The following is a 27834-nucleotide window of genomic DNA, read 5'->3' on the forward strand; positions in this document are numbered from 1 at the left end:
GCCATTGGCGATTGCCAAATAAAATTGATCACGAGATGTAACAAAATGGATCTTAATATAAATTTAATACTAAACAGAAAACAATAAACTTGTGGCCCAGATGTTATGCCACAAACATAAGGTGTCAATATTTTTTTTGTACACCAGATCTAGATTCGACAATATATGTCTCTTCAGTGATGTTAGGGATCGGAACGGTATTTGGAAGGCCATATAATTTACCCTCAATTTAAGATAGGCTCTTGAATTTTAAGAGTCAATATAGGATGAACGGATCATATAAACCGGAAGGAAAATATGATACAAGCCCAAACGAAAAAATATAAACAAGTCTAAATGGAAAACTACGTTCAAACCTATGATTGCGTTGGATAAAAACCGCAATTTTTATACGTGTGCATGTAAAACAAATTTCGTTTTAGAGGGGTCTAAATACAGCACAAACAACATTTTCCAAAAGACCAAAAAAAGTGAAAAAGTATATTTAAACAAAACGCATTTGACTAACAGGTTTATATATAAGCGAATCATGTAATCAATTGTACAAAGCTTTTAACAGCTTTAATTTAAAACATTTGTACTCAAGCAATTGAATCAAGCATATTAAGACAACAGTCTTCGAAAATTTTGCATCGGTTTGACATGTTAAAACTTTAAAGCAACTTCACATAATATATGCTGGTGGCTGTTTATGAACTTGCTTTTATGTATAAAATTATCATGATCAAAACTGTTTTTAATAAGTATAAACATCACTGTATATGATATACCACAAAATTCGACCAGATCTTTTATTTATATAAATAAAATCCTTTATAAAATGAAACAAAAATATTATTACAAAATGAAATACAATGTTGAAAGTAAAACTTACAAATTAATGTCCGTACATTTCACGAATAATCAAAACTTAACACAGTCTAATTAAGGATTGAGTGATTAACAATAGATATCTACACACCTTAATTAACTGACATCCTGATTACTCCAAGCCAAAAAGACAACTCGTCAACTTGTCAAAGGAGAACCACCGTTAGTTAGATCAAGAACAACATGACATCATATACTAAATAATGTCCATGCCAAAGTTTTCATGGATCTGACAGATCAATCTTCGGAATGTCAGAACTTGAACTTTCAAAGCGGAGATGAGTTTATAAATATCCCAAGCTTTGGTTTCAAATCATTCCAACAACGAACTCTAACGGAACATACATCATGGCATTGTTTACCAGTACACCTAAAAGTAAACTTTTGATAGAAGAGAAAGTTACTTTATTAACTCTAGATAGCGAAGACGAAGGTGAGTGTGTATTTTCTACGATTATGTTTTTAATTTAAATTTTCGGTTCAACTATTTTTTTGTTTTTTTATTGGTTTTACTTAAAAATAAAAACGTCAAATTAATATATGTATATTAAAATAAATTGTATGCTCGGAATTAAGATAACAATGCATAACTTAGTTTAAAATATAATACGAACAAACAAACAAAAGCAAGAAAAAGGATTTGTTATCTTGATGTAATTTATATTGTCTAAGCAAAGTGCAATCAATTCATTTTATATTTTTATATCGTTTTGTTTTTAAAACATTGATCTTAAAGTTTCTTATAAATTTCTGTTTCCAGACTTTTCCTCTGGATATGATTCTCCGGTGCACATCTCTGATAAAGACTCAAACAGAAACTGTCAAAGAAGATTACAAATAGAACAATCATCTGACGATTCAGATTTTTCGTCTGACGAATCGACTCCGTTGGAGTATTCCTCATCTGAAGATGACGATATTGGTGATGATGACGATACTGACTCGGTAGAATCGATGAAGGTAACCAGCACACAGACATTGGTCGAAAACATCCGATACATTTTGTCGATGCCAGAGTTATGCGATGTTTTGTTTATCGTAGGACCACAAAGAGTTCCTCTGTATGGTTTAAGGGCGATTCTGAGCACTCGAAGCAGGTAAGAAATCAAATAATAAACCAGTAACAACTACTTTATCAATTCATATTTTCTTGATGCAGTATAAAATATAGTACCGTAACGTGTAACCTTTTTCCTATGGAATTATTTCACTATATAAGTTTATATTGTGTTTCGAATGAAATAACAAACTAATTCTTTCGATTCTACATTTTACAAAACAGCGATATCGTATTTCGCAATGAAATGCCTTTAACAGGAACACATAGCCCTATTTATTATGTTTTTTTTCAAACACTGCTAGCAGTGTATAAGTAAGGTTCATTACCATTTTCACTTGTAGGTCTTTTTTTTGTTATTTTGGTTTTAGTAGAATTTTAGGAAAAAATTACTTTAAGCGAATGGATTAAATACTGTATTATGATAGATACTAACATGATAGGAATCAGTAAACTTTTTAGCAAAAACAACAATAGAGATCATGTGAACTAATTAACAAATCGTAATTTTTATTTGATAGGTCGTTTTTTGTTATGTTTCTGAAACATGCAAAAGAAGCCATGAAACAGACGAAGAAGAAAACGAAGAAAACAAAGCAGGCTCAACCGGACCAGAACAACAGACTGACCATCATTATAGATAATTATGATGCTGATATATTCCATACATTTTTGTTGTTTGTCCACTGTGGATCAATAGTAATGGAACCATCTTCAGTTACAGGTAAGCATAAGTAGTTGAGGAGCAACGTGAGGGAATAAACTTCTTAGGAATCAAACTGATTCCAACCAGACTCATTCAATGAATATGATTTCTTGAAAAAAAAGTATGAAGTGTTTGCATTTGTTCAAAATATATAATTAATGATAAGAGAAAACGTAGCGAAATGGATCGTATTAGCACTATCAAATGTATTCCAATATATCTTCAGCTTTCCTAACTTTAGACAGGAACAGTCTATACTCTCTGGTATACTAAGACTGTGCCTGCTTTAGGCTCCCGTGAATTGTCAAATTAAAGTTACCGAGTCTTTTTTGTGGTTATGTGATTGTTTCAGTTTTCGCTTATACATAATCACATATAATGTACTCTGCATTAAATAATTTATTTTGGAATCTCTAATTTCAGGGCTACTTTGTTTGGCTACAGAGTTTGATATTCCCGACCTGAGAAATGCATGCTGGGATTTTATTGAACGTTGCCTGTCTGTGCAAGCTAATACTTCCCTTTTAATGCAAGATACATTTCATTATGGCGACCATAAAGCTGCACAGAAACTTAGACTGAAGGTAAAATACGTTTTATATTGTAAGAACTTATTGTTGAAACAGTTGTGTGTGTCCGTGTTTGTAATATGTGCTTTCTGTGGGTTATAAAAGAGTACAGTTATGTCTTAAGCATAGTAACTGAATTTCAAAACATTGATAAAGTTTTAAAGTGTAACAGTAATTACTGTGGTGAACAACATTGAAAAAAAGAGTTAAACAAAAGATAACATTATGCAGTTTGTTCGGCTTAGTAAGATTTTAAATTACATTAATTATTGAAAAGATATTTTCACGTGTTTTTGTTTTGGTTTGCAGATTTTAAGAATGCCGTCAACAAAGACTATATCAACATCTTCGACACTTTTGAAAGATTCAAATGATTCCCGTAACAGTGTACAAGATTCCCGTAACAGTGTACAAGATTCCCGTAACAGTGTACAAGATTCCCGTAACAGTGGACAAGGTTCCTGTATCAGCATAGAGACATTAGTTTGAATCATCAGACTTGTCAATAATAGTGCTTTACCTTATTTTATATGAATTGTAAATAATTATATGACTACCAATTCAAGTTTACAAAATTGTTTAATCCCAATTCTATTAGTGCTTATAAAAATAAATGTTTAAACTTCTTACTTCTGAAGACGTTTTTGTGTAAATGACGCCGGCCTGGATTATTTTATGGAGTTTCCGTGTTCCTTCAACTTGGTACTCCTTTCACCCTGAACTTGGACACAACGTACTGTTGGTATTATGTTATACTTGCAGTTAATAATTGTATCATACCATTATTTTGAGTGTTGCATTCACATTGATATTATAATTTAGTTCTCTGTTTTCGATGCACAACGACGAAAGTGTAGCACATGTCTTTGGAGTGACCGTCATCAGCGTTGGAAAAAAAAGCCGAACACATTCAAAATTTAAAAACAACAAAAACCAGAACGAAAAAGAAACATATTAAAGAATAAAAATAAAATAAACAATTAGATATGATTGCCAATGAGACTACTATATATCCAACAAACAAAAAAGTTAAAATAATCCTTGGACAAATACAGATCACCACAAGATTTCAACAACGAGTAATATCAGATTGTATATTGTGATATAAAAAGTCCCGGATGATTGTTTATATACAATCAAAACGAGTCTGATCCAACGACAAGCGGTATAGAAAATTGAAGAAAAAGACCTCAAACAATTTAAAAAATAATAGGAGGTGTACAGTAAAATTGAAGCTTTTCTTATAGTGCTGGGTTGTCAACTGTACAGTAGGACTTTGAGTAGATCATAAAATAAATATCCCAGTGAACTTCTCACCATCCACACACGACCGACAACCTACTTACACATCGACATGATCATCACCATACTATGCGTCTATTTTAGTATATATAGGGTTGTCATTAGGGTATAGAAAATAAATGTTGCTGCGCTATTTCACCTCAGTATAATCTTTAACAGTAATTGCTTGGTGATTGGTCCGTATTTCATCATGTTTAAGATAACATTTGACACATAGAATCACATATAAAACTTGACTCTGGACAAACAGACAGTTGAAGCAAACGTACAACATGGGAACATCGGCACTCATCGGATTGCTTCTTTGTTTAGTCTACAATGTATCAGGAAAGGCGGTGGTTGTTCATAAAAGTAAGACACTTTTTACTTTTTTTAATTTTTCAGATGGAAATACAAGTCGAACTAAAAAATAAAAATGAGAAAAAGTAAACAATCAACAATTAAGTCGACATATTGAAAGAACCAAAATAAAATTGAATCATTCATCAAAGTAGCAACGAGTTCAACACTTCGGATGTTTTACTATTTATGTTTTTAAATAAATGCTTAATATCCAAAATTTTCGGTTGGACTTTTTTTTTACAATAAACGTCTGAAATCAGTAAAATGGAGCAATATTACACTGAATTCTGTTTTGAAATTTTTCGTAAATGAGAGTCTTGATTCCATTAAAATATGTGTATGGATACCATAAACCAGAGCTTTTTTCATAACAAATAATCATATCTTTCTTTTTGTATGTTGTTTAAATTTCTTGATGCATTTTTTGTCAAATATTTACTGCCAACAAAAAACAACAACAGCTCTTTGAACTATGCTTTCAGACAATCATGCTTTATTTCAATTATAAAACAGTTATTTTGTTCTAGATTAGCAATTCAAACTACGACTAAACACCGAATAGAAAGTACATATCGTGTGTCCCATGAAAACAAAAATCAAGATTTATAATATACGGGAATAGAGTTTTTCTAAAATCTTAATATAAAGAAAAATTAATAAATTGGATGATATATATCTCTTGGTGTCAGCAATACATTATCTTTAATCCCTGAATACAAAAACTCAAAATTGATTATCGAAATTTCATTTCGATCCGTTTTGGATTTCCATGAACGGAACCGTTATGGTAATATTTGTAGTTCTACAATGGTTGACCGTTTAACCACTTGAACGATTTAAGAACACTACATTTTGACCGCACGATATATGATAAGACTGTACTTAAAACTGCAAACACGCTATCTTTAAATTTTATATTTGTTTCATTTGCACTTTTATCATGATAAAAAGAAAAAAGCAAGCAGTGTAAAAGAAATTCTAGCGTGATGGTATTTTCGTTTAATAAACGAAAATTTTCAAATAATGGGGTTTCGAGAAGAAAAGATGAGTGCAACACAATTCTTTTTGGTGCCTATTCAAAAATAAAATTCTACAAGCTAAAATGCGTATATAGCTGTAAAAATGTGGCGAAAAGTGAATGATCATGTTATTTATTTAAAAAGCGTTATTTGTTTTTAATTTTACATAACGTTTGACCTCGTTAAGGGACATATTTCATATTTAGAGAGATAAGTGGAACGTTCCAAGGTTAAAAACCAGTACGGTTTCAGCAAAGGTTCTCCAGGTACATTTCCAATATATAAGAAAATGATTAAAGTTAGCTGTATTATGTTTCCTTAAACATAAATATATGCCACTCTTTACTTTATATGTACAAAGTCTGTGTTGCATTAATGAGACAGCTAGTGGATTGCATGGAGGTTTTTTGTTTAAAGAGTAGTATAGAAAGTGAAAGTTGTATCAAGGAGTTTTCTAATCTTTACATCGACACAACTATAGTCACATAGAAATAAGCCAAGGATTTTGCAAAGAATGCATTTTATTTCATGATCGGCTTTGAATTGGAAATTGGACCAATAATGCCAAATTTAAAGGACAACTCGCATCACTTTATAAGACAAGTTAAAAATAGATCAGGTAAAAAGACAATTCGGACCCTTGTGAAGACAATACGGACCCCTTATGTAGACAATTTGGACTAGTTATGAAGGCTACATAGTAAAGTCTGAAAGAAGGTCGGAACTGAGATACCTTCATGTATGAATGGCGTTAAAAATCTTTAACGTTTATTTACACACAATTAGGACTTGAAGAAATTAACAATAAAAAACATCTTAGTGAAATAACTTCGATGTAACCATTGGGAAAAATACAATGACCGATATATATATTACCAATTCGTCCCGTTATGTCATGATATGCTCAAATAAGGTTATCACAGAGAAAATTATTACCTCTTCTTTTACTAAAGTGGAAACGCAAGAGAGATTTGTTCTTTTTAGACGATTAACCAACTTTTGTTGATGAGAGTTTTAACTCTAAAAGTCTAAGGTCGCCCCAATTCCAGTGTAACGTTTTGAAATAATAGTAGTGTAGTTTAGGAAATTTTATACACCCTTAAAACTTAAGGCCATAAGGACAAATATGGTGGCCACCGGGAATTCCCCCAACAATTAATATAGAAAATATTATCCGATTTAGACGATAAGAATGTGAACCCCCCTCTACACAAATCCGTTTAAGGACATATCGTTTGTTTAATCGGATTATTTATGCAGCATGTACACGCACAAAAAATTTCAGTCAAGAATGATGCAATTCTATTTGATTACACATGCATGTGACTACTGTATTCCAAAAAGAAATATCAAAATTGCTCATCTTAAAAGATGATTAACATTTAACATGTTCGAAGACATCTGTTTTTTGTAAAAGAAAACCTGATTGCTTTAAGAATACTCCCATGATGCACGGGACTTTTCCTGCCAAGTCATGTTTGAAAAAAAAATCAACAATGAAATACAATAACATCAAGACATCACTATAAACAAAATTAACGTTATGATATCCCTAATGGCATATCAAAACAACGGATGCATAAGGGTCACCATGAGACGGCGTTCAACCAATCACAACGTAACTAATTTACCCAAGGTGCGGTAAGATTGGATAACTGAATGTACAAAGGCCAACGGTAAACCAAATGATAGAACTAGTTGCTGCATGCAAAAGATGTTTATGTACAAAACTAAACGTAACTGTATATTAAATATAACTATGAACGTTGTTTTTTTATTACAGGATCTAGCACATGTTATGGAGATCTTGGATGTTTCAGTACCAGTTCGCCATTTTTCAGTCTACAGAGACCGATCAACTTTCTTCCCCAGAGTCCAGCTAAGATAAACGCCAGATTTCTGTTATATACTCGTCAAAATCATGATAATGTACATTTCATTAACATGAATGATTACACGGATATAACAAATTCCGAATTTTCCGGTGGACGACCAACAAAAATTGTCTCCCATGGTTTCCTTGAGAATGGTTTCGTAAAGTGGATGAAAGTATGTAAATATCATGTAATGTAATGTTATGTATTTGTGACTAATCATAAGCATATAAAGGTACAGTCATATATAAATGAAATTATGCAAAAGAAAATAAATGTTTTAATAACTGATTATTTTCTACTATTGTTGAAGCATACATGGTGTATGTTGTATATATCAAGTGTTCTCATCCCTTGTTTAACGGTATTTTTATTTAAATAAATAGACGAGATTACTTAACAAATGAATAGATATAAGAAGATGTGGTATGAGTGTCAATGAGACAACTCTTCATCCAAATAACAATTTATAAAAGTAAACCATTATAGGTCAATGTACGGCCTTCAACACGGAGCCTTGGCTCACACCGAACAACAAGCTATAAAGGGCCCCAAAATTACTAGTTTAAAATCATTCAAACCGGAAAACCAACGGTCTAATCTATATATAAAAAAAAACGAGAAACGAGAAACACGTATAAATTACATAAACAAACGACAACTTCTATACATCAGATTCCTGACTTAGGACAGGTGCAAACATTTGCAGCGAGATTACACGTTTTAATGGTACCAAACCTTCTCCCTTTTTTCTGAAACAATAGTATAACATCACAACATAGAAAAGCACACGATAAAATATCAATTGGAAGGCTTAACTCAATCAAAAAACGTAAATTAACACACCGAAGGAATAAATTTGATCTGCGATACCTAAATGCAAATAGATAGTTAATAAAATTATTAGGGACAAACATTCAAGGCCAAAAGCAAAAAAACAAGTCCAAACACAACCATGACAAAACACCACCGCGAAATATTTAACAACCCTTAGAAAATCATCATTTTTGAAAGAAAAAAAACCGGTTTTAAACAGATATATCATGTTAAGGAGGGGTATTTGCGAAAAGTACCAGTCGAGAGAATGTTAAATTTTACGAGTCGTAATTAAGGCGAGGGAAAGTCATTCTCAAGACTGGTATTTTTCGCAAACACCTCTCAAGAACATGCTATATCTGTTTAATTACACCGAATGTTAACGTTCAAAAACGCATTGATGATCGTGACATTACAAGCGTCAACTCGGATAGAGTATTTTTTTGGCAAATACCACGGCAGAGAGGGTAAAAAAGGCATATCCTTTTTGCATATACCCAAGCGACGTTAAAAATTAACGATATTCATTTGATAACAGTAAATTGGTGAAAAATACAATGGCTATCAACCAATCAAAACCCAGGATTCTTACATAAGGTGTAATTACATAATATATACAGGTTAATGAAAAATAACTTTGTCGTTTTAGGTATACTACTCAAGTTCTGTGTATATAAAATCTTCCAATAAGGAATACCAAGAAAGTTCTGTAATATAAATAAACCTAAATTAAAACTTGATACATATCGGGTGAATATCAACAATACAACTATACAATTAGAGCTAGATAAAATTCCTGTACAGATTTAAGGAGAATAATTTTGATGTTCATAGTACGAAGAAGTGAACATTAGTAAATATTCAAAATAATCAAAGCTGGTATATAGACAAGATTTATATTAATATAAATTAACAAAAAAACATTATAGATAGTTTCAATAGGTCAAATTAACTACTTTACGATTTTGATAGTAATAGGTATTGTTCTTGAAAATGGGATCACCAGTTTCTATGAGTGACTTATCGGAAACTAATGTTGTACAGTATAACAAGTAAGAATTATAATTTCATGTTTTATCACTGAACAGGACATGAAGGATGCTTTCCTGACAGAGGGAGACTACAACGTTATATTGGTAGACTGGGGAGGAGGATCAAAGCTTCCATACACACAAGCCACAGCTAATACCAGAGTTGTAGGAGCGCTCATAGCCAAACTCATCAAACTTTTACAAGTAAATACATAACGCACATTTTTAGTCACCACTTAAAAGGGTAACAATGTTATGTGTCTGGTTTGAAAGTTATTCCGACAAAACAATATTTAGAAGTAACATATGCTGTCTTCATCAGTAGACACGTATTTATCTAGTATGTCAAGCTCTATATTACCCTGTAACATTTGTTAATAAAATAAGATATGAAAGATAACATCTATCTTATACGATTCAAAATTAAGGTGTAACACAAATTACAAGAAAAAGACAAATAGGGACGATTTTTATGGATTAGGATATGATTATAGAACAAGGTTAAAATACCGTTATGTATCTGCCCTCTAAAATCTGTCGATCTCTAAATTCGAACAAAATATATTAATATGTATGTACACTGTAAATGAAGAAAATTAAGGCTAATTTGTATTATACACACGTAAACATACTGTCTTTAATCCAAATATTAAGGAATCAACTGCTATCAAAATATTGTCTTCCCGTACTCTTATTCGCCGACAGCTATTTCAATATTCATTAATCTTCATGTGACACATAACGTAAGAAATTCGACAATCGTACAGCGAAAAATTACATTGTATGTATGTTTCATTATGATACGTTATTTTGATTGGTTAACAGCAATTCCGCGTCCTTCTGATATTGACATTCATTACACAATGACATTTAACATTCATATTGACACGAGGTTCATCAATAAAGTGCACAGGTAAATTAAAGAAAAACTTGATAGAAATAGTGTTTTATGATCCTGGCTAAAAATGGAAGTATAAGTATTGAATGCTTCTCTTAGTAATTTCATAGGGTTGTAAAAGCGTTGACCACGCGCACTTTTTTTTAGAATGAAGCATTCAATTCTTAAATGATAATACCGAGACGAAAGAAAAAGGAAACAAACGTGGATGGAAGCAGTATTATCAAAATCTTTAAAAAAAATATATATTATAATACACGAAACAATTTAACCAAATTAAATGTTATGATAAAGGTCTTAACTAACGATTAGAACGCACGGAAAAAATAAAAGAACTAAATCATATAAACTCTTAATATACATGTGAATATGTTTTTATGGTTTGATAAGGTCACAATCGATAATTTTCGGCAACAGAACCCGAAAGTTGATTTATATCATATGACATTTCCACACTCAAATGACTGGACAGTCTTTATAATAAAAAAAAAATTCACTGGAGATTAAAAAAAAAAAATCAACAATATTGAAATTGATCGGTTTTATCGTTCTTTCTTTTGAAAAATAATTATGACTATTTTAACGATTAGGAACGTGGAGATGCCAAGCCACAAGATTTTCACATTATTGGGCATAGTCTTGGTGCACACATTGCAGGATATGCTGGTGAAAGAACACCGAATCTAGGACGTATCACTGGTATGTTCTTAATAAAACCACCAAAGACGGCATCCGTAGCTTATTTCTATTTATTTATTGTTTCTAACTACTTATAAAATTGTTTTAGTTGTAACAGGTATTATTGAAATGGGACCGTTGGAGAACAAATAGCATACAAATAAGTCATTTTCAAAGCAAATCAGACGTTTAAACATTAACTCAAAATATGAATATAAAACAGACCGACTTACATAGTTTTGACTTAAACCGATTTAATTTTAGTTTCAACAATACATGCACTAAGTCTATATCAGTACTAGAAGAGACATTGAACCTGGACCTTGTGAGAACTTGTTGATAAAAGTGAAACAAATTTACGTTGGCCAAACGAAACAAACACCTGAACATATTATCTTAAAATTTTACGTTTGACATTAAAACAAAATGCGCATTTCCTTTTTGTTATCTATATTCAGAAATAAAGCCAACAGTAGTATACCGCTGTTCGAAACTCATACATCGATTACGAGAAAACAAATCCGGGTTTCAAGCTAAAACCGAGTGAAACACATCAATTATAAGAGAAAAAAGAACATAAAAGATGATGTTTTGTATATGCAAATGATACAGCAACCCAACGAAACGAATAACAAAAACCAAATATTCTCTGTTTTTTTTTTGTTATTTTACACTGTTCAGTAGAAAAAGCTATGAATTTAACAGAAATGAGGCGCATGATTAATTATAACTTAATTTTTCACTAGTCGCTTCGATTAATTAAATGTTCTTTGATGTGATTAGGACTGGATCCAGCTGGACCTTACTTTGCGGGAACAGACAAACTCGTCAGATTAGATCCAACTGATGCCACATTTGTTGATGCCATTCATTCTGACGGATCACCTTTAATCACATTAGGTATGCTTATTCGCGTTTTAATGTACTTTTGGATAGATCTACTCTCACGCAACACGTTGAATTAGTAAAAAGTAAAATCACAAAAAGTCCGAACGCCGAGAAAAATTCAAAACGTAAAATCCCTATTCAAATGACAAAATCATAAGCTTAAACACATCAAACGAATGGATAACAACTGACATATTATTGACTTAGTACAGGCATTTTAGTATGTAGAAAATGGTGAGTTTAACCTGGTTTTATAGCTAGCTAAACCTTTCACTTATATGACAGTCGCGTACAATTTCATCATCTTGTTACGATGTGTGAATTTATCTAATGTATTGATTGATGTTTATTGCTCAGTATGTTACAGATTAGACCTAACAACTGAAAATACGTGCTGGAGCAGCTCCTCATTATTGGGTAGTGCATGATGTTAGTTGAATGTATGGTTCAACGACATACTTATCTATATTGACAGAAAACTGATTCAACACTGTACAATTCAACAAGTTGTAAATGGTCCGCGTACCAATAGGTATTTGAAAACTGATATCTATTCTTTTGATGTGTTGATCTTTTGATTTTGCAATTTGCTTGCTTATTCTGTATTTTCAAGCCGATAAGGGCCATTCAAAAAAATAAATTATGTCGTTAAAACGACATCGCTATGTCGTAATTTTGACATAACATGTCGTTATAACGACATCGCTGTGTCGTAATTTCGACATCACATGTCGTAATAACGACATCACTATGTCGTTATAACAACATCGCTATATATATAAAATATATATGTACTGTAGCCAACATCTACATCTACATCGACGATTCGCTATGTCGTCACTCGAAAAGGGTACTTCGACCCATCACTCAAGTATAGTTTAACTTTTGACGTCTCCCAACATGACAATAAACTTTCTATATTTACAACCAATAGTTCCAAAATTGTGCTAATAATTTATATACAGGTGCAGGTTAAAACATTCTCTACTAGTATCTATTGTTTGTGTTGCTAGCCACTACAGAGGAGCTTGGTGAGTTTGGTCTATAATTCCTCACTGCTCTCAATCTCTAACAGTTCATCTGGTAGTTTATTCCAGTCTCTGATGGTCCTAGGGAAAAAGCTGTATTTGTAGATATCTTTGCTTGGCCTGATTTGAACATATCGTTTAGTGTTCGGTTGATGGAGTCTCGAAGTTCTTGGTTTTATAATGTGCGTTGGAATAGGTATAGAAACTCTTTCATAGATGGCTTTATGAAAGAGCGTTATACGTGCTATTTTTCTTCTAGTGGTGTTAGTTTTAATTCTTCTAGAAGAGTTGTTACTGTTCCAGGCTCTCTTGAGTAGTTGCTTTTGATAAAGCGTGTTGCACGGCGATGGACCATCTCAATCTGGTATATATGTTTTTGTAAGTGAGGGTCCCATGCGCTGCAAGCGTATTCAAGGTGAGGTCAGACAAGGGCAAGATATGCTTGTTTCTTGACTTCCTCTGGACAGGATCCAACATTTCTTCGTACGAAGCCTAGTGCTTTGTTTCCTTTGGTGACAACTTTGTTAACTTGTTTGTCCCATGACATTGTGTTGGTGAGTTCAGCTCCTATGTACGGGTTTGATGCGACTGATTCCAGGATATGTCCGTTGATGTTGTATTTGAAGTTGATGGTTTTTCTTTTTTTGGTTATTGTAAGGACATAGCATTTTGAAGGATTGAATATCATTTGCCAAATATTTGTCCATTTTACCATTTTGTCAAGATCTTCTTGCAGTCGTCCGTTGATGAGATTGCTAGGTAAAGTAGGCTATCATCTGCAAACAGGCGAATTTTTGATGTAATGTCGTTCCCGATGTCGTTTATGTATAGGAGAAACGGCAATGGTCCTTAAATTGTTCCCTGTGGTACGCCATATGTTACATTAGCAGTACTTGATCTTTCTCCTTCCAGTGTGACTTGTTGTTCTCTTTGTGTCAACCATGCTTTTAACCAGGCAAGTATGTTTCCATCAATACCATATGATGCAAGTTTTTTCAACAATCGCTGGTGTGGTACTGTGTCAAATGCTTTACTAAAGTCTAATATAAGCATATCTACCTGGTGGTTATTGTCCAGATTTCTAGTTATGTCCTCTGCTGTTATGACTAGTTGTGAATCACAAGATCTTTTGCTTCTGAAGCCATGCTGGAAGTCCACAAGTATATTATACTTGTCAAGAAGGTTCATTATGTGTTTGAATATAATATGTTCCATTATTTTACATGGAACTGATGTCAAGGATACTGGGCGATAGTTGACTGGTTGACTCTTATCCCCTTTCTTGAAAAGTGCGATGACATTTGCAATTAGCCAGTCTTGTGGTACACTTTGATCTTTTAGTGTTTTGGTGAAGATTAACTGTAAATATGGTGATATTGACTCTGCACACTCTTTCAATATTCTACATGATATATTGTCTGGACAATTTGCCTTGCTTGGGTTCACTCCCTTTAGTAGTTTGATTAACCCTTCTGTACTGATGTGTAGATTTGGTATTTTTGATGTTTCATTTTCAGTTATCTTAGGGAAGCTATCAAAGTCTTCAACCGTGAATACTGATTGAAATTGTGCATTAAGTGCTTCTGCCTTTCCTTTGCTGTTGTCTATTGTTTCTCCATTTACTTTGAGTGTTGATACTCCCACTGTTTCTCTCTTTTTAGATTTGATATATTTCCAGTACTTTTTCCCTATTCTGTATTGGTCTTGTGTGTTAGCTGAAGCTTCTGATGTTGATGGGCGTACTTCTAACATATCAAATATATACTTCTTATGCGAGATATCAAGTTCCGTCTTTACTGCTTTTCCATATTGCTTGAATTTATCCCAGTGCTCTTTAGTTTGGTATTTCTTTGCAACTTTATATAGTCATTCTTTTTTACGTATCATCTTCTTGATGTGTTGATTCACCCAAGGTAGGTTAAATCTCGATGTCAGATGTTTAGATGGTATATGTAGGTCCATTGCTTGAAAAGGTGAGTTTTAAATAGAGTTCAGTATTCTTCGATGTTCATCTCTGTTATCTTCTCCTTGAAATTTTCAAATTTGCTGTTAAATATTCTTTATCATTTTCCATATGTCTCTTCTTGTATTGGTAGATTTTTCTTGGCTTGTTCTTAATTACCTTTTGTCTTGCATTGACTGTTGTTATTATCATTTGATGGTTACTCATTCCATCAGTAATGCTCATTTTCTGCACTAGATTTTCATTAGTTGTGAGAACAAGATCTAGAATGTTCTTTTCCCTGGTTGGTTCTGTTACACATTGTTGCAAGCAGTGTTCCTCAACAATTTCTAATGCTAGTTTATTTATTTCGTTTGAATAGTTGTGGCTTGGTTTGATGGTGTATCCGCCATTTGAGTCTTCTTCATCCCAATCAATGTCCGGTACGTTGAAGTCTCCAGTAAGTAAACCATTGTGGTGACGTCAGCCCTTTCATTTATCGTGGATTCTTTTTCTAGAATCAACGCTTCCTAAATCCGTCGCTGAAATGGACTCACCAAATTATACTTTAATTGTTTTGTTAGTGTGTCTAATTTCTTGAAGTTTGAAAATGGCCAATTTACTGATTTCTGTTCACTAATAAAATTATTTTAAAAACTTGCCTTTAATTTTCGTAATTTCTATATGCCTTCACTGAGAATCGAACCCGTCCATGAATTTTGTAACGTGTTACTATCATCAACATATCGACGAACCTCTCGGCTACTAATAGGTTACGTTTTAATTGTCTAATTTATATATATAAATGAATATATGATATACATCGGTACAACGGACACACAGGGATTGTACCTTTATATATACAATAATAGGCAATCGTATAGTATGAGATGGTAGCCCGAGGTTTCATGGTTAAGCTCATAGAGTTAGAACTTGTCGCTTTAGTTTCGAATTCTTGTATTCTTTTTGTTGTCCCTACTCTCTAGTTTTTCTGTTTTTGTTTCTTGTTTTGTAAGTTATTGTGGATATATTGTTTAATGCAAGCGAGTTTGATCGTTTATTATCAGATTATTGTTGACTATTCCATATGTTTGAAACGAAAATGTTTACATTGTAGGTGAACATTTTTGTTTTATAAATTAATATAGTATGATTTCATCTGTTTATTCGCAAATTCCTATGCTAGAATAAGGCTTTTGTTAAAAATTTCGGACACATGCTTTATATTTATACTATAATATATATATGTTCTTTGTCAAATTTTTGTTCCCGGCTTTGACACATTCCCAATTTTCATTCTCAATTTTATTAGAAATGATATCGAATATGTCTCATTTTGTCAAAACCAATAATATTCAGATGCCTGATAAATGAAAATCTTTAAAAGCAGACGTGATGTGATATACATGTTATATTTGTATTGTTTTAACCATTTATTTGTGATATATAATTTATTGTAATGCATCGTTTGTCACGATAACCTGGTTATTTAAACTCACTTACATTACCTTTTAATTAAGAATAGGCTCTAATTTTGAAAAGACATTAACACAATAGTTTAAGTTATAGATACAATGGATAAGCGTTGATTCATGAAAAACAAACCATTCGCCCTCCGGGCTCATGGTTTTTTTTTCAAGAATCAACGCTTATTCATTGTATCTATATCACGTATTATGTTAGGCAGAGTATTATTATGTGTCAATCTACTAATTGCACCCGTATAAGAATATTAGGAGGATTCCGCTTAAAAATAGCAGGAACCCAGGCGGAATCCACCTAAAAATTAAGACTTATAGACGGAATTAAGGCGGACATGGAATATTGAAAAAAATCCGCCTGAAGTATCAAAGACCTTAGGCGAAATATTTACTACTTTCCTGTTGAGTTAACAGGATTTCTTTAGTAAAAGAAATATCATAGACGGAATGCTGGACTTAGTATATTTGTTCAAGTTTGTTAGGAGGAAATTGGACTTAAAAGAGTTTGTTCAAATTTATCAGGCGGGAATTGTACTTAGAAGTTTTTTCTAACTTTTGAGGCAGAATTGTTCTTTTAATTTTTTTTTTCAAATGAAAATGTATCATTACTGATGAGAGAGTGCATGCATGGTGATTATTTGGGCCATAAAGCCAGTATTTGTACCCCCCTGAAATCCAACATATTTAATATTTTTATATTTAAAGAGTCTTAAAGATGGCATATTAAATTCAATTAAATTCAAATTGTGATAGCATTGTTAGGTAATTTATAACTTTATGTTATGTGTTGCTATTTATATACATTTAAACATATAAAAAGTGACTAGAATATATATACTTATTTCACTAACAGTGATAACAATAACTTGTTTTTGAATTTTCCAACATAGGAATTGCAGGTTAAATTAATTTATTTTCAAGTACAATTAATTATTAAGTGTATCTCTATTTAATTAAGTAATAATCATGATAATACACAAATAGTATTTCCATGCAGTCTCTTTCTCATCAGTTAGTGATAGAAATGTTATGTAGGTCCCCCATCTGTTTTCCATTTGCCTCTGTGAAATGGACAGGAAATGATATGTACACACTCAAGAGTTGGGGCCTTATGAAGGAGACCACATTGCTTTGTACATTTCTCTTAAATTGCTACAGTCCAAAATATAAAAATAATAGATAAAAATTGGTGAATATTATTTATTTATTATTATAAATCAAATATTTAAGATTTAGGTAATTAATAGTATAATGATTAGGGAAACATTTCAAGGAATCAAACAACTCCCAAAATAACCCCAACACTCAGGTCAGATTCAAAATTTGAACTTGCAGACATTACAAGAAAAGATGTCTTAAATATTTATCTTGACCAAAATATGAATTTTACCATGGATGTAGAGTTGTGGACTAAAAAGAGCCAAAGTATTCTATTAACAGTAAAAAGTGCAGATGTATATATTCTTCTGATGACATGACTATTGGATTTGTGAAGATTGATGTTTTCATATATTTTGGATTGAATCTTCTGGTAAGTTGAAATTATGAATATAAGTATTTCAACCTTTTTGAATATTATGAAACTGCTATTTCCTTCAAATAACTTGTGACATATATATATATATAAGTACCATGTAGGATCAAGAAAATAACTATATAAGACCATTCAATTTTTGCATAATTACATCATGTTCATAATTACTGTGGTATTTGTGTATGACACAAGACTTATATCTTTAAGACAATCTCTTTTATATGATATTATTTGATAGTTAAGTTTTGGCAAAATTGGAGATCTGTTGTATGACTGTAATAATTCAATATATATAATAGACATCTATTCCGAAAAATCATAAAGTGTTATCTTTTAAAATTTAGTACATATGTACTCAACTATCATGATTATGGATCAAATTTAAGATTTTTAAAATGGCAAGACAAACATTTTGTACATGTAAATGCGGGCCTATGATGTTAAAGTAAAATAAAAGACCAATACTACATGTACTAATCAAAGTAAAGAATAACCTATACACTTCATGCACAGTATATGTAATAATTATTTTGTTTAATTGTAATAAGACAATTTTTTTTATATTTCAGAACTGGTGAAACAAAAGAAAATTGTTTTCTGATAGGACTGAAGAATGGACACATTCAATCCGACTTGGAGTAAGTAGTTTTATATGAAAGAAATCCTTATGAATGCTTTTTAAGTAACTTTTGCACATATTGCACTTTTAACAAATTTGAAAAAAATCAAAAGTTGTAAAACCATCTGTAATATTTTTTTGATATAAACATGATATATATCTTTAAAATTAGCAAATTGAAAACAGGGGTTACAGCCCACAGGTCTTATTTTATTGAGAAAATCCCCAAAACAGGTCATAGTAAATTCATTATAATTATCTGCCCTTGATTTTACAAGGATTTTTTTCTTAAAATATAATTACTCTTTAAAACATGCTTAACATCTTATTTTTCAAAGTTTAATCTTATAATTTCAAGTTTTAGATGTTTCTGTTGTAATATGTATATTGAATGATATATGTTAAAAATAGTAAATTCAGGTCAATATGTCAAAATGAAGGAAAACCCCACCTACTTAGGCAGCTCACAATTTACCTGTATAACATAGAGAAATTTGTCAAATTCCTTTTAGTTAAACCAATAATGCATGGTAATTTTAATTTATGTCCTCTTTTTTTTCAGGTTATGTTACTGCTTGGTGCACAAAACACAACAGATCCATGCAAGATGGTCATATCAATGATGCTGTTACAGAGCAAATCAGTTATGCACGAAATAAATTCAGGAACTTGTGATAATAATTTATATTCAAAGAACACTGAAAAACCCTTAAAAATATGACTAATAACTGAAAATGAAGAAATTGTGAAGAACTAAAAATGTCAAAATTATACATACATGTATAGTAATTTGTAGTTGCTTAAATAAATTCGATCAAGTTTGATAACATTTTTTGCATTTTATTGTATGAAGGCCTAGTTTTTCTTCGCAAGAAGGCATGGCAGTGGTAAAAACCTGAATCTTTGGAATGAAAAAATTCTTTCATTGAAGACAGAATTTTTTCATATTCTTAAGGCGGATTTTTTTTCATATTCTAAGGCGGATTTTTTTTCGAAGGCCGATATATTTTCCGTTTCATTAGGCGGATATATTTTCCGTCTCTTTAGGCGGATATATTTTCCGTCTCTTTAGGCGGATATATTTTTGAGAAAAACATTTTTCCTTTTAATTAGACGGAAATTTTTCCTCCTATTAAGACAGGCGGATAAATTTGCATATTTCGGCTCTATTCCGCCCGTAACCCGCCTGGAATCCATGTAAGAAAGATTATTCGTGTAAAAGTGGACTTTAAACGGATTCCCTCTAAAATATCCGCCTGGAATCCGTGTAAAAGACGCCTGGATTTTTTCGTACAGGCAGTATTCAAGTTCTGCAATAAAATTAACGGTACCAATTTTCTTGCACCAGATGCGCATTTCGACAAAACATGTCTCTTCAGTGATGCTCGTGGCCAAAATATTTGAAATCCAAAGCTTATATAAAAGATGAAGGAAGAGCTATAATTCAAAAGGTCCAAAAAGTATAGCCAAATCAGAGCTTTGCATGAGGGAGATACATTCCTTAATTTAGAATAATTTCTAATATTTTGTAACATCAAATTTTAATAACACAAAAAATCCGTATTTTCATGCCAGTACCGAAGTACTGGCTACTGGGCTGGTGATACCCTCGGGGACTAATAGTCCACCAGCAGAGGCATCGACCCAGTGGAAGTAATAAAATTAACGGTACCAATTTTCTTGCACCAGATGCGCATTTCGACAAAACATGTCTCTTCAGTGATGCTCGTGGCCAAAATATTTGAAATCCAAAGCTTATATAAAAGATGAAGAGCTATAATTCAAAAGGTCCAAAAAGTATAGCCAAATCCGTGAAAGGAATCAGAGCTTTGCATGAGGGAGATACATTCCTTAATTTAAAATAATTTCTAATATTTTGTAACAGCAAATTTTAATAACACAAACAATCCGTATTTTCATGCCAGTACCGAAGTACAGGCTACTGGGCTGGTGATACCATCGGGGACTAATAGTCCACCAGCAGAGGCATCGACCCAGTGGTAGTACACATGGGTCCGGGATTTTAATGAATGTCATTTGATAATATAAGCGTAAGTAGCAAAAATGTTTTCAGGATTTTTGGCAGTTTGTTCTTATTAATTGGAATTTTTAGTCTTTGTGCTTGAAGGTAAAGGCTTGGGGTGATGTCTTTCCATGACATAGCTTTAATATAGAACGTAGTTTTAAACTCATCTGTTGACAGTTTTTCATGCTGTTTTTGTCTTGGTATGCATAAGATGACAGATGCATATGTGACAAGAATAATAGCTGAAAGCGTCAAAAAGAGTTTTGCATTTTGGATTTCATGTTTATTTTGGATTTCATGTTTATTTTGGATTTCATGTTTATTGACTCCGTTGAAGTATTTAAAAATTATGTTGTACTCACGTTTGTTCAGCGAGGCGTCCCCACTAGACAAGTTGGTTCTGATCCTGATTTGTTCGCTCGCTGTTTGATGTTTACCTTTTGACAAACCGGAAGTTTGTCTCCTAACTCTCGTTGAACTCACATTTATCAAAGATGAGTATTATTTATTAAATTCATTCTGTTGGTCATTTAAATCTTGATCTTGATTTCCTATTTAATACATAGTGTCATATTTATTTTGTTGGTTGAAATAAATAGTGAAGTTGTATCTAACGATGATCACGTGATGTAAACTATGATCTGTCAAATGTTTTCGATCGAAAAATTCCTGTCCTGGTGCGTTTTTATTGCATCAAGGTCTTCAATACTGGAGGCTTACGTACCAGTGATGACGTGTATCAAATTTTGGATGTATCAATTAAGGATTGCCAAATAATCTGAAAAAGTTTAACTGAAAATTTTGCAGCGAAAAAAAAATGCTGCCATGTTGGATGGCCAAGAGATTAAATGACACAGAAATTAACAACTATAGATCATCATAATACCTTCAATAAAGAGAAAAAATCCCGCATAGTCAGCTTTAAAATGGGATGTGATGTCGAAATAACTACATAGCGATGTCGCTATAACGACATATGATGTCGAAATTAAGACATAGTGATGTCGTTAATACGACATGCTATGTCATGCTATATGTCGTAATTACGACATTATTTTTTTTAATGGCCCTTATCGGCTTCCGTAGAGTTCGGTATTTTTGTTATTTTATTTTTAGCTCTCATAATTAGAAGAGAAACTACTTGTATTTATAGGTATTAATGAATTAGTCATTATTACTAGTTGCCACAAATCTGAAGACATGTTTTTATGTTATTTTCTAAAGGTTTTGGAATGATGCAAGCAGTGGGACATGCTGATTATTATCCCAATGGTGGCAATAACCAACCAGGATGTGACAAGGACCCGATCAGTAGTGTCCTCGTGGAAGGAAGTCTGTACGATGGTTAGTTATGTTCGACATAATGTCTTATCAGTAAAGTTTATAACATTCTTGTTATAAAAGGTAAACTTTATAGTCCTTGACCGAAATGTAAAGATATAAGGACATAGATAACTTATTTTGATGAATGCTTGTAAGTGGATTAGATTTTCTGAATATGAGAAATTTCACAAAATATAATTTTTTCTGGCCAATCCGCTCACATGTAGTCAAATAAGTCATTATAGGCAGCACTCATCTAACACCAAGCTTTTGCCTAGGTTTTTTTTTTCTTTTTTCTTTTGAGTTTTAAGGGTGGTGATTAGTTGAGTAGTTTAAGAATTTAATGTTAAATTTCAGGTGGAAAGCAGTTCGTTGCCTGTAATCATTTGAGGTCATACAGCTACTTTACTGAATCAATCAATTCTCGTTGTCCTTTCACTGGTTACCGATGTAAAGATTTCGACTCCTTTCAGGTAACAGATATGTGTATTAATGTATAGTTGTCTTTTCTTTCACTGACGTAATTAGGCTGTTAATATTTTGACTGTCATACACGTGAGAGGTTTAGCTAGCTATAAAACAAGGTTTAATCCACCATTTTCTACACAAGAAAAAACCTGTACCAAGTCAGAAATTTGACAGTTGTTATCCATTCGTTTGATGTGTTTGAGCTTTTAAATTTGCCATTTAATTAGGGACTTTCCATTTTGAATATTCCTCAGAGTTCAGTATTTTTTTTATTTTACTTCTTACAATGTAAACCTACTACATTACTATTTGTTTACACTCGATACTTAAAGCTTTAAAAGATCAACATTTTCGGGTATGTTATCAACTCAAATCCACCAATACATTCAGAATCCTCACACATGCCATTTGTTGGAGAGAGGGAGAATTATTATAAAAATTGACGTACAATAACATATTAAAAACTGACAATTTATTGTCAAAATGTATCTGTGATTTGATTGTTTTTAAATCATACAAGTGCAACAGTTCTAGAAACAGAACGGATAATCAGCATTATGTCTAATAATACTTTCTACAGAACTATCAGCAAACCGGTATGCATGCAATACTAATTCCTGAACTTCCATAATTATGTATACTGATTTACAGCACATCCATCAATACATTTGTTATACAAGTTACTTAACATACAATCAACAATTTACGGATCGATTTGGGTCTTCAAGTGCCTACCACTTACCATACACATTCGTTTTTCAGAATTTTCGTAAAAATATCACAAAAAAGAATGATTTGCAGCTAATGTTAATTTTTTGTATATTTGATTTCCTAAAAGTATGATGATGATTTAGTCAAACCTGCATCAATAACACTCGGTAGCATGTAACTCTGATCTTAAAGAAATGTGAGTGTAGAAAGATCGAATATCTTTTAATCAAACATTGAAAATATTAATAAATGGAAAACAAGAAGGACCTACAGCTGTTATTCATTGACACTTAAAGGAAATATTTGTCATTTTAGTATGTATACTTGTTTATAAACAATGTTATATTTGTAAATAAAACAAATTGTTTTGAAGAAAGGACTATGCACAGATTGCAGCAATAATAATTGTGGTCAAATGGGTCTACATGCTGATCTACATAAGCCACGAGCTGGTACCGTAAATACTAAATTCTTTTTGGACACATCAGCTAACAGACCATTCTGTAGTAAGTTGTATGAATTAATACAAGGTTCTATCTGGACACATCGGCTAACAGGCCATTCTGAAGTAATTTGTCAGAATTGTTAACAAAAGTTTAAATTTTTCGAAAAACTAAGGTTTTTCTTATCCCAGGCATAGATTACCTTAGAAGTATTTGACACAACGTTTTGGAATTTTGGATCCTCAATGCTCTTCAACTTTGTACTTGTTTGGCTTTATAAATATTTTGATATGAGCGTCACTGATTAGTCTTATGTAGACGAAACGCGCGTCTGGCGTATTAAATTATAATCCTGGTACCTTTGATAACTATAAACACTAAAAGAACTATCTAGACACATCGGTTAATCGACTATTATGTATAAATTTGTCAGAATTAACACAAATTTTGATAGTTTAAACATATGTTATTGTCCAAAAACATTGACAATAGGATTAGACACAAGTTTTGAAACTTAGAACGTCTTAAATTCTCCATTACATACAAATAATAAATAACCGAACAAAAATGAAATACATAATAATAACATCATAAACAGTATTAATATGAAGACATGAAATTAACAAGAATTTAAACGACATGACTCATCGATTCCTAAAAGTCGAGTTGACCGTAATTTTTTTTATGATAGACCTACCTAATAGGTTATTTTTTTTTATCTTGGAATAAATATTCACTCTAAAGGTAAGTTATTATTGTATTTCAAACAATTAAATTAAATTGTTGTTGTCAACTGATAGGATTTTATAATAAAATCAAATTGATGATCCATGTCTTAGGAAAAAATGAACAATTTCACTCGAAGTCAACAAAAAGTAATTACATTATTATTGGTATATATTTAACCATAATGTCTATAAACTATGAAAAGCGATTGGTCTCTTTAATATAATTCTGCACTTTTATAAAAATTAGCGTGTTTATGTTCATATTAAACAAAGCATTGCCGTACAAATTTTGATGATCTAGATAAATCGGCTAACGGGTCTTTCTGTAGTAAGAATTATAATTGACTCTTAGTACTATCTAGACACATCGGCTAACAGACCACTCGGTTGTTAGTTGTCAGAATTAACACTTAGTAAATAAAATCATCATAAATACCAGGATTACAATATTGTGAAAAGTTAAATAACAAACATAGGTCAAAAGACTGTTTGTACTAAATCTATTTGTAGTCACTTTTGACACCAAAATATATGCTTTTTAAATTATGTCTAATAATTCTAGTAGCACTGGCAATATCGATATCAAATAATCGTTGTTAATGTAAAATTGTCTACACATTGGCAAAGTTAAACGACTAAAATTACAAATACGCTAACTAAAGATACCTTAAATTCTGTAATTATCTATAGCAACAATTCCATATTAACACGACGTTTTAATCTGTAGAAGACGCCTATCTGACAGAATACTTTTTTTGTTTCATATAAAGAAGAAAAATGAAGATCAGAATGCAAAGTACTACAGTAATCAAATTAACATAAACACACCTTTTTATATTCCCCATGATTCTCTCTCTTTTCACATTGATGTAACTAGTTATATGCAAAGTGTTCATTTAGGATACCACTACAAAATACAAGTAACCATTGGCAGTACTTCTAAACTATGGCGAGGTAAACTTTATGCTTCTATGCACGGAACAAATGGAGAGCTCCCAGATACACTTCTGACCAGCAGGTAAGTCCGTAAAGGTAGCTCTATATTATTGTGCACTTCTTGTTCACTTTTGCTTAATTCTAACAGTAACGTGTTTCTACACCTTATGTTCTAAAGAAAACATATTTCAAGTTTTGTTATAAAAAAAAACGTTAAGTTGAAGGTACAACAATCTTTAATTTTAATAAATTGTAAACTTATAAACTTACTTTAAAGGCATACTACGCCATGTTTGAAGATTCCAATCGGTAACTAAAACCACCAGTCGTTGGAAGTGAGGAAACAGACCCAAACAAACGAAAATAAAACAATGAATAAAACACAATAAATTAATCGGACATACGAATTATGCAAATGATACATGATATGTTGTGGTGATGTATAAGTTCCCGTCCACATATATTCTTTGTTTTTGTTAGATGTATTTCTATTTGTATGCATCTGGTGAATTTTTCTAACCGATTTTTATTGTTTGTTCTCAAGTTTACTATTACACCACTGTTCAAGGTTTGCACCTTCAAACAAGTTTCACCCCGCCACACCATGTATGTGCCTGTAATTCAGTTGTTATCGTTTGTTGCTGTGTAGCCTTTCCTTAATTTCTACTAAGATTAGGCCGTGTGTTTTCTACTAAGATTAGGCCGTATGTTTTCTACTATGATTAGGCTTGTGTTTTCTACTTAGATTAGGCCGTGTGTTTTCTACTAAGATTAGGCCGTATGTTTTCTACTAAGATTAGTTCGTATGTTTTCTACTAAGATTAGGCCTGTGTGTTTTCTACTAAGATTAGGCCGTATGTTTTCTACTAAGATAAGGCCGTGTGTTTTCTACTAAGATTAGGCCGTGTGTTTTCTACTAAGATTAGGCCGTATGTTTTCTACTAAGATTAGTTCGTATGTTTTCTACTAAGATTAGGCCCGTGTGTTTTCTACTAAGATTAGGCCGTATGTTTTCTACTAAGATTAGGCCGTGTGTTTTCTACTAAGATTAGGCCGTATGTTTTCTACTAAGATTAGGCCGTGTGTTTTCTACTAAGATTAGGCCGTGTGTTTTCTACTAAGATTAGGCCGTGTGTTTTTTCTACTAAGATTAGGCCGTGTGTTTTCTACTAAGATTAGGCCGTGTGTTTTCTACTAAGATTAGGCCGTGTGTTTTCTACTATAGATTAGGCCGTATGTTTTCTACTAAGAGTAGGCCGTATGTTTTCTACATGTGTTTTCTACTAAGATTAGGCCCGTATGTTTTCTACTAAGATTAGGCCGTGTGTTTTCTACTAAGATTAGGCCGTGTGTTTTCTCTTTTGAATTGGTTTACATTCTGTCATTTCGGGGCCTATTATAGCTGACTATGCGGAATGAGCTTTGATAAATCCTTTTACTTTTGCAGCACTCAGTATTTTGCAGCAGGAGAGAGTTATACGTTCATGACAACCGCACCACATGACGTTGGAGATGTAGATGATGTAGTTGTTCACTGGCACCATGAATCATCCTTATTAAATCCTTTCCAATGGAACCCTTTCGGACTTCGTAGTCCAACGCTGTTAATATCTAAAGTTCATATAGCCCATGCATCAAAACAGTAAGTTTATTTAAATATTTACTAGTCAAATACTAGAACAAGTACAAACAGATAAATGACTTCCAGTTCCCAATCATTTCAGTACCAAATTAGTCCAGATGTTTTATGACCACACACTGTCGCTTCTTTAATCGATAGTCTATATATGATTAGAACCAAAAAGTGCGAAGCTTCATTTTTGTTTACATTTGTAGTCGGATTGTTTGTTAATTTCTTAAGATATATTACTTTCAGTTTAGAACTGAATTCATTTTGTCAAATTTACTTCTCGACCTAGACTAGAATATTGTATAATTTAAAAAAAAAAATTTAATTTGGGTGTAAAAGCGTTGACAAAAGCACGTTCAATTTAAACGCGTAAGTATACGACGAACGCTTACACCTAACAAAACTATAAACTTTTAAAGAAAGCTTTCAACTCTCGTAAAACTTAAATTCTAAAAGGAAACTACGATTCAAATGAAATTTTCTTTGATTTTGTAAATATTTGTACGCATGGTTTAAACGATGTTATGGAGAGAACGTTTTTAATTTATGGAAGTTGCATTTAATTTAAGATATCATACGAACTTATTGTTGTCGTGATAAGATCCTTTTTTTAAATCTTTGTTATATGTAATTATAAACTGATAACCTTCTACAAAAATCATACACTCATTGTTATACATATTCTGAGTGCCGGCAACTGTTATACACTCTCATCTATTTAACAGGTCCACTTTTTGTACACAAGGAAAGGAAGGATCTCTTGCATCTGATACGACTGCACGGTTATATAGGAAATGTTGACGACATGCTTATAGTTAATTGTATAGATAAATAAACTTACATACATCATGCCTTGTCTTGAGATTTCTTTTTGTTCTATTTGTTACAAAAATATGTATTTCCATACTAGACAAA

At 32.1% G+C, this 27834-nt stretch overlaps 2 protein-coding genes across 2 annotated transcripts; both read left to right on the forward strand.

Annotated features, from left to right (window-relative positions):
- The first annotated feature begins 927 nt into the window (after nt 1-927).
- On the forward strand, nt 928-3828 carry LOC139510364 (serine-enriched protein-like). The gene is made up of 5 exons (XM_071296950.1): nt 928-1303; nt 1631-1967; nt 2449-2651; nt 3057-3217; nt 3512-3828. Exons 1-5 carry the CDS (start codon nt 1219-1221, stop codon nt 3689-3691), a joined length of 966 nt encoding a protein of 321 aa, XP_071153051.1. The 5' UTR covers nt 928-1218; the 3' UTR covers nt 3692-3828.
- Nucleotides 3829-4702: 874 nt separating this feature from the next.
- Nucleotides 4703-27768, forward strand: LOC139510375 (pancreatic triacylglycerol lipase-like). The gene is made up of 11 exons (XM_071296960.1): nt 4703-4855; nt 7649-7914; nt 9644-9790; nt 11075-11183; nt 11946-12062; nt 21905-22024; nt 22361-22476; nt 23556-23688; nt 25254-25371; nt 26737-26931; nt 27645-27768. Exons 1-11 carry the CDS (start codon nt 4777-4779, stop codon nt 27718-27720), a joined length of 1476 nt encoding a protein of 491 aa, XP_071153061.1. The 5' UTR covers nt 4703-4776; the 3' UTR covers nt 27721-27768.
- Nucleotides 27769-27834: the final 66 nt, after the last annotated feature.

Source organism: Mytilus edulis, chromosome 1 (assembly GCF_963676685.1).
Source record: "Mytilus edulis chromosome 1, xbMytEdul2.2, whole genome shotgun sequence".
Classification (NCBI taxonomy): Eukaryota; Metazoa; Mollusca; class Bivalvia; order Mytilida; family Mytilidae; genus Mytilus; species Mytilus edulis.

Excerpts from the sequence above, each read along its gene's own strand:
- LOC139510364 (XM_071296950.1), top strand. The coding sequence starts at position 1,219 with ATGGCATTGTTTACCAGTACACCTAAAAGTAAACTTTTGATAGAAGAG. Across the intron at positions 1,968-2,448 it reads ATTCTGAGCACTCGAAGCAG|GTCGTTTTTTGTTATGTTTC; the intron begins GTAAGAAATCAA and ends TTTATTTGATAG. Across the intron at positions 2,652-3,056 it reads GGAACCATCTTCAGTTACAG|GGCTACTTTGTTTGGCTACA; the intron begins GTAAGCATAAGT and ends CTCTAATTTCAG.
- LOC139510375 (XM_071296960.1), top strand. The coding sequence starts at position 4,777 with ATGGGAACATCGGCACTCATCGGATTGCTTCTTTGTTTAGTCTACAAT. Across the intron at positions 4,856-7,648 it reads GGCGGTGGTTGTTCATAAAA|GATCTAGCACATGTTATGGA; the intron begins GTAAGACACTTT and ends TTTTTATTACAG. Across the intron at positions 22,025-22,360 it reads GGAAGGAAGTCTGTACGATG|GTGGAAAGCAGTTCGTTGCC; the intron begins GTTAGTTATGTT and ends GTTAAATTTCAG.